This window comes from Polistes canadensis, unplaced genomic scaffold (genome assembly GCF_001313835.1).
Source record: "Polistes canadensis isolate GaletaPanama2010 unplaced genomic scaffold, ASM131383v1 scaffold_108, whole genome shotgun sequence".
Lineage (NCBI taxonomy): Eukaryota > Metazoa > Arthropoda > Insecta > Hymenoptera > Vespidae > Polistes > Polistes canadensis.
Window position 1 is genome coordinate 96,853 of NW_014569655.1, and position 13,201 is coordinate 110,053.

Sequence of the window (13,201 nt, forward strand, 5' to 3'; positions counted from 1 at the left end):
ATATACATTTTATAATATTAATGAATTCATTTATAAAAAATGTTTTCGTTTTTTATTTACAATTATTTTTTCTATAATGTTTGAGTATTCTAAAGTATTACCAGATTCGATGAATATAACAAAAATTGTATGTAATACGATTTCAAAATAATTTATTATGAAAATACGAAGAAATTATTCTCAATATGTTTTATTATTTTACGAATTTTAATAAGCTCATTTATAAATGTGTTTTTCTATATATTTTTCTTTTTATTACATTATAAAATATTACTCTGTAAAATATATTTAACCTTTCAAATATACTCTTGAGTATTGTCAAATTCAACGGACTTAACCAATATTGTACGATTTAAAAAACTATTTATCAAGAAAAAATATTATACGTAAAAACACTTTTCCCTTCTCTAATCAAATATTTAAAACATTAAAAAGGAAAAAGTTTGAGAGTAATAAATATTTTTTCCTAAGTTTAATCTAAGCATACTTACTACTGCAAATTAGAAAAAAAGAGAAAGAGAGAGAGAGAGAGAGAGAGAGAGAGAGAGAGAGAGAGAGAGAGAGAGAGAGAGATGCAATATACCTAGATGCTCTTTCTACTAGCACTGATGGGATACGCTTAAGCAAGAAACAGAGAGAAATAGAGAGAGGGTAATTGCATAAAGAAAAAGTCAGCGTTAAAACTGCACATTTAATTAAAATCGTTGCTCGTTTCTGGCAATTTTAGCAATTTCATACTGGCGTTCCTCTAACGTCGTTTAAAGAGGCTCAAGGAATGATGCAATTATGATTTATTTGCTCTACCACGGTACTCCCCCCCCTCCTCCTCCCCCTCCTCCTCCCCCTTCTCCCTTTTTTCCTCTTCCTCCTCCTCTTCTTTCTCCTCTTTCTCCTCTTCTCACTTATTTACCACCCTCTCTTTCTCTTTCCCTAGTTCTTTTCTTTTTTTTTTCTTTTTTTTTTTTTACAAGTTTTACATAGCCATACCAACGCATATTGCATTCTCTTTCTCTCTCTTTCTCTCATTTTCACTCTTCGTTTTCTTTGAACGGCCTTTGAATTACTGACCGTCGTAGTGCCACCGCAAATTCTCGCGTTACTTGTTACACGAAACATTGTAAAAACCTCATTTTCATGTTCCCCTTTCTCTTATTTTTTTATGAAATAAAAATAACGGTTAAACATTTGACATTATTTCTCTCGTAATAATAAAAAAAGGAAAAAAAGAAATATATTTAACGACAGTTTATTTAATTTCCTTTATAATATATATATTTTGAAATATCTTTTTTTTTTTTTCTATTATATCTCTTTTAAGTTTTTTTTTTTTTTTTTTTTTTATATTTATGTAAATTCATTAAAATTATTTTTTCGTCTTTTACTTTATAATTAAGAGAGCATATATTTTTTTTTTATATACTGTTTCGTTAATTTTATAAAAAATATATTTCTTTCTTGTTATCCGATAAAGAGATTAGTTCACGTGTTACGTATTAAAAATTGATCGTAATCTTGTATCTTCGTAGGAACGCCACGAAATATGCGGTTTTATGGTAATAAAATAAATGAAAGGAAGAGGAATCAGTAGTTTACACAAATCTACCCTAAGAATTGTTAACACATGTCTGTAGTTCGTTTCTCCGACAAAGGGATGAAAGATCTAAAAGCCGCCCCCTGTTGTGCGGTCAAAGCCAGTGATGAATTTCAAACCATCCTTTAATATCTCACCGTACCTCTCTATTTCTTCTCTTTCCTTTATTCCTTTTTTTTTTTTTCTTCTCTCCAGTTAAAGCTTCATGGTAACGAACAAAAAAAATAAAGGAAGAATAACGACAAGTAGGAAAAAGATTTTAACTATTTCCTTTTCACAAGAAACATTTTCCTATCTTTTCTTTTTTCTTCTTCTTCTTCTTCTTCTTCAACTTTTTCTTTTTTAAATTCTACGAGTCATTCGTAAACGTATAAATATAAATACCCAATCATTTAATTTATTTTCTAATCAATTTCTTCTTTTCACACACACACACACACACACAATGTCATAACTTTTTAATTTTATATATCAAATATTATTATATCTAGTAATAATGATCTTAAAAAAGATATTGATTATTAATTTTTGTTTCCAACACTTTTGATTCACAATCGATATTTAATATTAAATTTACAAATAATATTTCTTCTTACAAATTATTTATTTTATATTATATATTAATTTAAAGAATAAAAAAAATTGTGTGTTTTTTGAAAACGTAGACACATATAAAAAAAAGACATTATTTTATTACGAATAATTATTATTAATTTGTTGGACATCATCACCTTTGTGATTAAACAGTTATTTAATATTAAATTTCTAATAATTAAATATAAATCATTTCTTGACAATACGTTCATTATAATTCTGTTAAATCGTTTCCTTCTTTTGGAAACCTTTTCTATTACATCTTGAAAGAAGTTATTCAAAGATGAACGATGTTTCGAAGAAAGAATGGCGTATTCTTTGTTAACAAGCATGAAAAAATAAAATATTATACTATACCTTTTTTAACTCATTATTGTCAGAAGGTGTCACAGCTTTTTCCTAAGGTGTCACAGCTCTTTCCTAAGGTATCCACAGCTTATCCTAGTCCTTCTTGTTAGTCGTGAGAATTCCTATTATATTGGTCCGTTCGTGCTCATCCCTTGAAAGCGTACCTTAAAAATCTGGTAGCTTAAATGGAGTATTATGAGCATCCTAGAAATCTTCGGCCCTCTTTGGTGATCTTCTTTTACTATTTTCTTTCTTCTTTTCTTTTTTTTCGTTATTTGATCTAATCTCAGGTATCCTATGTAAAAATATGTGATATTCATCGTATATGTGTAGAGGCATTGACAAAAAAAAAAAAAGATTGGAATAATATCTTAGGCAGACAAAAGAGATTCATTCATAGTTTTCATTCGTATAAGTTTGCTCATTAAAATGTTAATAATTTTATTTAGAAAAAGAAAAAAAAACAAAAATTAAATAAATAAATAAACCTCGATAAAAAAGGAAACTTATCTACCTGCAAGGTTTAATCGATTTTTAACGGCACAGTAAAAGTAAGTCGTCGTCAGTTGGCTTTATGGTCGACAGGTGGTAGAGAATAACCTAAGGGAATATTTTTTATAATTTAATATACAAATAATTTTATATACATATATCTATTTAAGCACAAATACGTAATGGGAAAATAATATTTTTAATCGCGTGATAAAATTTACCTTAACATTTGTTTGTATAAAAATCAAAAAAGAGAAACAATTATTATACGATTAATAAATTATCACACGCAAGAAACAATGAACAACAATATCAATGAAGAAAATAAAATAAAATAAAACACAACACAAAAAATAAAGAAAGAAAGAAAAGGAAAAACATTAAAGATAAAATAGTGGAAACATTTGAAACATATTCTAAGGGTGACGATGAAAGGACTCGAAACGATCAGTGTCCTAAAATATAGAAGGGTGTGTTGTAGTAGACAGGGTGAGGAGATGACTATATATAGTGTTCAGGGTGAAATGGTTGATCAGCCAAGCGTCGCAAGGCGTGAGTCCGTTGCAAGACAATTGAAAAAATCACTTGTCCTACTCACCAATACTCTCTCTCACTTTATCCCGAATACTCTGAGAGGGTTGGTCCGTAAATTTGGGGATGTTGGATAGAAGGTTAGAGTGGTGGTGGTGGTAGTGGTGATGATGATAGGGCGGATATATCCAAGATCGACGGTCCGTTAAACGCAATGTTCCGGATCCGAAAGCTTGCGGTTTCATTTGGAAAGACACGTCCTATATATTTTCCGTACGAAGATAAATCGTTGTTTTCAATAAAAATTCTATCCTATAAGGGAAGAAGTAAAAAAGAAGGAAAGAAAAACAAAGAAAACAGGTGCTCGTTCTGTATTGGTTTCGTACGAGTGTTGTAAACACGTTGACGTCATTATTGATACATAATCGTATCCCCATTCTCAATTTGTTTATGCGTTATTTAATGTAAATTGTATTTCTTATGTTTACAGGTTAGAATAGTTGGAAGCGGATCGAAAGGATGGTTGGATGCTTCTCACGAAAGTAGAAATTGGTTGAAATATATTCGCAGTACTGCCAGTCCGCATTTGGTCAATTTGAAACACATTCTCATTGGTGGAGAGGTAATTAATATTTATTTTATATTCATTATAATAATATATTGATGAACCTCGTCGTGTGTGTTATTTTTTGTTTTACTTTTAACTAGTTGTTGATAACTTTAATATTTTTCTTGGTTAATTTAAATTTTGCCGATCGATTTGTATAATTAGTTGTATTTAACAATAAAATTGGCTTTGCGTTTAGTCGTATTTAACAACTGACGGTCAATCGACAGTTGCAGTTAATTAGAAATGATTATTATTTTGGAACAATTGTATATGTACATATGTTAGGTTTAAATAACTATAATATGATATCACCTTGCTTCCTAGAATATTTAAATTATTATCTGGAATAATTTCTTGCTACATTTAATCATCGATCCGTACAATTAGATCATCGTACAGAAGATAAAAAAAAAGAAAATGTTAAAAACAGTTTTGTCAATGTTATGCCAATCAATACTTACACATTAGTAAATTATTATAATCATTATTTTGCTTTATTGTGTTCGTATAAAAACCAAAAAGAAAATGATTGAAAATTTTGTTCTTATCGATATTTCGGATTACGTAGATCACTTCGATTATTTTGTTAAGAAAAATATACAAGAGAAAAAACATATAGATATCATTTTTAGGGATGAAGACAAACAAATCGAATAAAACGTAACGATAAAGGTCAGCATGTCAATTTGGGGTTGTGACTGGACTAACGTCCTTAGGATTCTCTGTGTGAACTACGCCACATGGTAGCCGCGGCTTCGTGGGCGCGTCCCTAAGCTACATGTATACAGGGTGTTTAGTTATTAAGTCACCCTACGGGGTCGTTTTACTGACTTTCGTATACGCCCTTTTGCAATCGCTGTGGGAATGAGGGACGTGCCTTCTTTCTCACTCTATTTTCTTTATTTCTTTCTCTTTCTATCAGTGCTTTTGCTGAATCGTAATCGACGATTCGATGCTTCTGACGACACCATAAAGATCCTTATAAACAGTTTTCCCGAACATCATGGGGTCATATATTATTGTATCCAACGATTTTATAATGTGAAATATATTTTTATTATATTTAAAAATTTTTCATCTAATTTTTTTTCTATTCCAAAATGTATCACGTATACAATTATGATAATATATATTTTATTATATATGCATATATTTTATATAAATATTTATTTGTTGTTTATTAGATTATTTACGAGACCATTCGGGACATCGCTATTGGCGAAGAACTATTTCTAGGACTTCGTGAACCACTCCAATTGCAAGACATCCTCGGTGAAAATATACCCGAAGATAGAAGCGACAGAGAAACTGGTTAGCATATAATCAATACTTTTTATTTATTAATATATTTTTATCGTCATGTAGTTTTTACAGGTGTCTCAGGGGAATCATATATTGGAAAATATTACATTTAATTAATAATTATACTATTTAGAGTAACAAATTTTCATATATTCATTTCAACATATTTAATTTAGAAGTTAATTTAAACACAACAACAAAATATATTAACAAATCATGGAAACAATTGTTTCTTTTGTTAAATATTCACTCATCAAAGTCTATCTGCAATTCATTTAATTCTACGAATGACGACTTTGAAATTAAACGGAAAATTATATTAAATCAAGAAACATCGAATTACATATATATAAAAATCCAACAATTAATATTCACTTATACGTCGTTCAATTCAATAATGTCTCTCATCCCCCCTCTCTCCTTCCCATAAAATTAAATTAACCCATTAAACATCCGTTAAATTAAAGTTCAAACCAATTATCCAATATCGAGAAAATAATGTAAAACTAATCGAAAGATAAAATAGAAAAAAAAGAAAAACAAAGAAAAGGATGTAATAAAAGAGGCTTTTGGGGGGAAGGGGGTGGGGGGAGGTGGGTCAAGGAGGAAGCCCTTTTTACAGTTAGTTACGTTACTGGTCGACTTTCCATGGGTGATAGAAATCGCATAACCGTAGCGGCTCGTGCTCGCATACGATTACTACGAATATGTTGAAGGTAAAAGGAAGGGCAGGTGTTTTTTAGAAAAGGCAGGAGTCAGAATAAGAGTCAGAAACGTTAACTGCAATAGCAAAAACGGGGGTGTTGGTGGTATAGGTTTATAGTTTATAGTACTAAGGGCTAAATCGTGGATCGTTGGGAAACGTTGTCACCGTCATGCACCCTTGATTTCTGGCGTGATTCACCTGGTCGACCGTTGAGTATTAACCCTTGTCTCTCTCTCTATCTCTTTCTTTTGGTTAATAAGTGTTGATTATCTTTTTCCATCATATATTATTCTCTTTTAGCATTGTTCGTTAGGTTTGGCTCGTGTCACTTTTGAATAATCCGTTTCTTCCCCGTTCGTACGATCGTAAGTTCAAATGCATGTACAAACCGGGAGTACAAAAGCCACGGGACACGGGATTTAACTTTAAGTACTCCTTTTAACCCTTTTTCCTTTTTTTTTTTTGTTTATTTCGAAAATTTTTTAATTCAATTTTATATATGAGAAAAGTAATATTTAATTAAGGAAATATATTTTCACATTATTTTATTCGTAAGATAATAGATTGTTTAATATTATATCGTAGAATATTAAATTGAATATTTGTAACTTTTAATTTTATTTTTTTAATATATTTCATTCTTTCGAAGTGTAAAATAATTTTATATATTATACATATATATGTGTGTGTGTGATAAAATTATAATCAAAGTGACATAGGTTAGTTAATATTTTTACGAGTAAAGTTAATGATAATTAATTATATATTACGAGTAATAAATAATATTATTAGAAACATCTGGAAATATTTTAAAAAGATTTGTTTGCTTGATAATTATCTAATAGTAACTCAGAAGAAACGATGATGGTCAGAATCAGTATGACGACTTGGAGGGCAAAGATTAGGGACGGTGAAGTGTTATACTTCGACACCCAGATGTCGAGGTAATTAAAAGCAGGCTTATTGTCAAAGTTCAAGAGTCGTCGTCGTCGTCGTAGTCGTGCTTTTGTTACTTCAACTAATTTGCCAACAATTTTTCCTAATAATTTTACTTACCCTCGTAAATGTCTCTCCTTTCCCTTTCACCATTCGAGAAAATAAAAAACTAGATGATTAAGATAAAATTAAAATTTTTCAAACGTCTTGTGTAACTTTTATTTCATTCATTTTATTTTACATTGAAACATTTTTAATATTCATTTGAATTTTAATAGAAACGAGACAAATCTTTCGGAATAATCTTAAAAAAAAAAAAAACAAAAAACAAAATTAATTACGATACTTTTCAATCGTATTATTAGACTTACGCAGTGGTTACTATTAGAACGAACAATAAATTAGTAAGAAATATCTCTGAAAGATAATTAATTGATTTTTTTTCTTTTTTTTTTTTAAATTAATCCAGACAACTGTTGATTATATCTAGTAAGTTGTATATATTTTTTTTGTTTCTTTTTTTTAGGGGTGGGGTGGGGTGGGAAGGGATGGGTGGCAGGGGAAAAAAAAGACAAAACGTTAAGGATAAGAAGAGAGAAGAGGGTGTTGATTTGAAAAAGGGAAATAATGCTTGGCATATACGTTTCGAAGGGTTCTAAACGGAGGCGTTTGTTTTATGATACTGTAACTGTACCGAAAACTTATCCTAGCAATTAAGTCGAGTCACGCAGACGACGATCTTAATTTCGGAAAATTAATTAACACATTAAGGAGCTCTTTTACGAGCTACCGCCATACTAAGACGACGTGGCCAGCTTGTTGGGAGCTGAGAAAAGTGAGAGAGGATAAGAGAGTGTGTGTGAGAGAGAGAGAGAAAAAGAGAGAGAAGGGATTGGAAGGAATACAAATTTTTTTTAATCAAAATCCAACTTTTTCTTATTTCTTATATTTATTTTTTGTTTGTTTTTTTTTTATTCTATGGAAAAGATCGTAAATAATCTGCGTTGTGTCTCTGTTTCTTCTTAATTTTCGTAAAACATAGAAAATAAAAAACAAAACCAATTAATACACGATAAAATTACATATATATTTTATTTTATTTATTATATACTATACATAGAAATGTTTCATTAATTGACGCTTAGATAAAATAATGATGTTCCCTAGGAAAAAGAAAAAAAAAAGAACATGTAAGCTGAATCGGAGAACCCTTGTTAAATGCATCTGGGCGTATTCTCTATCTTTCTCTTTTTTCCTCTAATGGGATCATTTTTTTTCTATGGTAAAAAGGGAGCAAGAAACGAAGGGAATCTCGTTTTAACACTTCTATTCATATAACATCGTGTCGGTCATTTTAATAAGCTTTATTTGTACATTTATACATGTACGTGTTATATATGTAAATGTGTGTGTGTATGTGTGTTGTTCGTTAATAATCATATTACATTTAATCCATATCGAATATCACGGATATAAATGCGTGTTACACTAAATACGACAAATACATTGTAATAAAGGATTGCACGCAATAAAATGTTCACATTTTTTTTTGATAGTAAGTACGCCAAAAAAAAGATTAGAATGTTCATTATAGTCATCCTGCATTATAAATGTTATTTATATTATTTATATTTAGATTTATTATTTGTATATTAACATTCTTATCGGCAAAGTAAAATTATTAAAAAGAAAAATTAATTTCACATATAATTATATAATTGTAATTAATATATAAATACAATATCTATAAACGTCGGGTTTTTCCTTGTCAAAAAATAATTTTATTATAAAACAAAAAAGTAACTAATAATAAATAAAATAACACAAGATATTCGAAAATTTTAGTTCGTATAACACGTAAGTCATTATCCAGACAAAAATCGAACAGGAAATTCGATCTAAACACGGTTTTTTATTCCGTTTCTTTTTTTTTTTTTCTTTCTTACCATCGTATATATTTTATTTTATTTTTTTTTTTCTTACAACGGCGATGGGGTAAACCACGCACGCGTGCCTAGAGGGAGGAGGAACGTAGATGCATCTGGCATGGGGTAGTTAAAGTGAGTTATGGTTTTGATTTTTCCTATCCTGTTCTTTTTTTTTTCTTTCTTTCTTTCTTTCTTTATTTCTCTCCAGCATCCTTGGTTTACTCTCATCTCTCTCTCTCTCTCTCTCTCTCTCTTATATTTTTTATTTCTATCTCTCTCTATGTTTTTCGATGTCTCTATTAGGGTCGCAGATATAATTTATGGTCGTGTATTGTCGATTAACAGGACCTTTGGGGTGTAAGTGTGAGAGAGATAGAGAGAGAGAGAGAGAGAAAAAAGGGCACGGTTTTAGGAGAAGAAAAAAAAGGGGTATCTCGTGCACAAAAGGGGCACGCGACGTTTTCATCCTGTAAAAAGGGGGTGGATTCCTAGGGATGAGAGAAGGAAGGGGGTGGTGTATGTGACACGTTACATGCCCCGTTCGAATCACCAGACTAATGACACGTCTACTTTATGTTAACATTCAGGGGGTTACTATTGCGAAAATTCATCGGATGTGTTAACTGGGGAAAATGGGGCTTCTAAGATAAGTCAAAATATTCTTTTTGTTTCTTCCTATGAAATCATTACAACGGAAAAAAAAGTTAGACTTTAATTTATTTACATTTGAAATATATATGTTTGTATAAATAATATTATATTTGTTTTTGAAATTTGTTCGAAAATTGAAATTATCATTAATTTAATTATTAACGTGTGTGTTTAATTTTTTTTTGGAATATAAAGAAAAAAGGTATTGTTTCAATTGTAACACACCATTATAAAAAATTTCTTTATAATGTACATAATTTTGCGAATTGTTTATATTATATATATATATATATGTTATTGTATAAAATTGATTGATTTATTAATTAAACGAGACACATAATAATATAAGTAAATAGTAAACGTTTGAAAATTATAATTTAAGAATATTTTTTAAATCGTACAACTCTGTTAACAACAACAATCCCAACGAATATTCGTTTAATGAATCCTAAAACGATTCGGTCGGATTATTTCAAAACATCAATGTGTCACATAAGGCATCGATTTCCGTTACTTTTTCCCATGGAAAGTAGCAACCGACGACTTGGCCGCAGGGGGTGTAAATTTGTATATATATGTGTATATGTGCGTGTGTGTTATATGTTGCCAGTGAATCCCACCTGTTGACTTTACGCAACGTGACTTTCGTACCGGTCTTCTTCTTCTACGTCAATGATTAACATATAAAATATATAATACGCATCTTGATGATCCCACCTATGTTGTTTTCTCTTGACTGAACGAATATCAATCGTGAGAAAAGAAATTATTATTAATTTTATTTTCTAATTCAATATTTTTTCAACCGTCCAACAATCTCTCTTTACATTTATTTTATAGAATAATAATCGTGAAATTTGAGAAATTAATTTAACAATAAAGTTCGATTCATCGATCAAACCGCATCCTTAGTTGTCCTAAATTCACGACATGCCGTTTCGAATTAGTTCATGGAAGGAAGAAAGAACGATTAACAATGTTATGGGGGAGAGAAAAGAGAAAAGAAGAGAAGAGAAGAGAAGAAAATGGGGATGGGGGGGGAGGAGTGTGTGTGCATCGTATATACGATGGTGGTACGATGGGGGTTGGCGGCCAGTTCCCATGAAGGTCCGTTGGGGGCCATCGTTAGACCATATGGTCTTGGGACAAGTGTAGCGGCAGATTTAAATAACCGTTGGAGGTCTTACTATATTTCTTTCAAACCTAATATTCGATAAACAGATTATCAAAACATCTACGCTAATTTAGAAATTAATTATTATATCATATCGCAAATCTCAGATTATTTAGAAAATTTCTTTTTGACTAACAGCAGTTACACACACATATTTTTAATCAAATATTTTTTTCTTATTTATTCTTTTAAATAACCGTATAGATTTATTATATTTCTTTTTATACAATAATCACACGAAATACACGCAGAATTATTTTATTATATAATTTAATTATTATCTCTCGATTAAGATGAAATTATTATTATTTTTTTCTTTCAATAAGAACTCTTTTTCTACTTTAGTGTAAAATAATTTTATTATATATTTTTGTTTGTTTATTATTATCTATATGAACACATAATAAAAAGAGTTACATTCATTTTTAAGATCGAATAATATATTATCTCGATTTAAATTAAATTATTACGAAATTCTAATTAAAATATTTCTTCAAATATTTTTCACATCAGCTCTGATCCAATAGTTTTATTATAATTATTATTATTTTACTATATTAATGAAATAGATAGGATATAAAAGTTATTTAATAAATCTAAGTTTTATATTATTTTTGAAATATCTCAAAATTCGAAATGTAATTTGAATGAAGAAAGGAAAATAGGCGTTGGCGTAAGGTATTTTTCACGGATTCTTGTTTGTCATATGTTAGGGGTAAAGTGAATTGCTATTGGTCAAGCCAGTAGTTAGGTTTTACCAATAGGAGGAAGTTAAACTTAGGAGCGTGCATTAAAACGAAAGGTATAGGTCACACTTTGTTACCTGCCAGGCTAACAGACCATCATTTTATTTGTCGTCGTTAGTAGTTGACTGTGTGTCGGATTGCAATCACGTTCAAAAGTATAATAACAAATTTAACAAATTATTTTCACGCCGAGAGAAAATTCATTTTGCAAATTTTTAACCTTTTCTTTCCTTTTTTTTTTTTATACTTAACGAAAACAATTCTTTTTTTTTCTAAATTGTTAAAGTGATTGCCAAGTGTGTAAAAGAAAAATAATGTGTCAGTTTTCAATTATTTTCAATGTAAGTAGGTTGTCAAGTGTTCCAAGTTGCAATTTATTGTTAACATTTAATAATACACATAATTGTTATATTCTTGAAAGAAAAAAAGAAAAAAATATATGTTATATTAAAAGAGAGAGAGTTAGAGAGATGAATTAGTTGGATATTTTTCTTCTTTATTTCTTTTTTTTCTTTTTTTATAAATCCATTATTTAAGATTCATTTATACTCGTAGAGTGGCACGCGTTCTTGACAGAAAATTAAAAAAACAATTTAATATTATAATACAACCAGGTAAACATTTGTTTTCTTTTACATTATCTTTTATTCTTCGAATTTTATTATTTTTATCAATTTTTTTCAACGTCAAGACTGTTTATATTTTGTTGTTGTTGTTGTTGTCTTCATAAGAGAAATTATTTTCCCGTATTGACAGATTATTTAATTTCTCGTTACGCCACCAGCAGACAACAACACAGACTGCACTCATCGTCGTGCAGATCGTAATGATAACGGCGATTTAATTTAATAATTCATGAAATCATTATATTGTGTGCGTACGTGTGCGCGTGTACGTTTGTGTGTATATTATACAGAATGACACGATATCAAACGTTAATACCCTTCTCGTAATAATTTCGATCACGTAATTCCTTTTTTTTTTTATCTTTTGTAATAGTTTTTGTAAAAATGGAGCATTGAATGAGTCGTCGATTTAATTTGGGATCTATCTTATTTTTTTTTGTATTTTCTTTCTGTTCAGCTTCACAACACAGTGGCACGGTAGATGAAGATCGAGAAGACGAAGAGGAATCTGAAACTAGATGTACTGTCTGTGACAAACCCTTTCAAGAAATAGACTTGTAAGTATTATTTAAATTCAATTAAATTATATTAGATCAAACCTTAGATATATATATTAATAAATGTGTCACAGGAAAGTTGGGTAAGATAACAAATAATTCAAAACGTTATAATTTCGATCTTGAGTATCACAAAAACTATTAGAAAAGTATGATTGTATTTTAGATGTATTAGATCCGAAAAATATTTTTAGACTAGTACACTAATGAATAATAATAATAATGTAATATATTATATAACTATAGATAGATATTTAAACAACAAAGAAATAGATTTTAAAATACAAACAAAATGTATAAGCATATTAGATCAATCAAATAGATTTATCATAAAAAGCATATTTTATATTCTTTCTCTGTTATGATACAAATCTATGTGAATAATAATAAACGGATATTTCACAAAAAA

The 13,201-nt window shown here is 29.4% G+C and overlaps 1 protein-coding gene across 3 annotated transcripts in view; it reads left to right on the forward strand.

The window, feature by feature from the left end:
• Positions 1-13,201, forward strand: part of LOC106787643 (MDS1 and EVI1 complex locus protein EVI1-B-like) — a 33,377-nt gene that overhangs the window by 14,916 nt on the left and 5,260 nt on the right. For all 3 annotated transcript variants that reach the window (XM_014750190.1, XM_014750191.1, XM_014750192.1), the window contains exons 3-5: positions 4,047-4,178; positions 5,351-5,477; positions 12,693-12,792. In XM_014750190.1, coding sequence (XP_014605676.1) covers positions 4,047-4,178; positions 5,351-5,477; positions 12,693-12,792 — 359 coding nt within the window. The remainder of the gene's footprint in view (positions 1-4,046; positions 4,179-5,350; positions 5,478-12,692; positions 12,793-13,201) is intronic.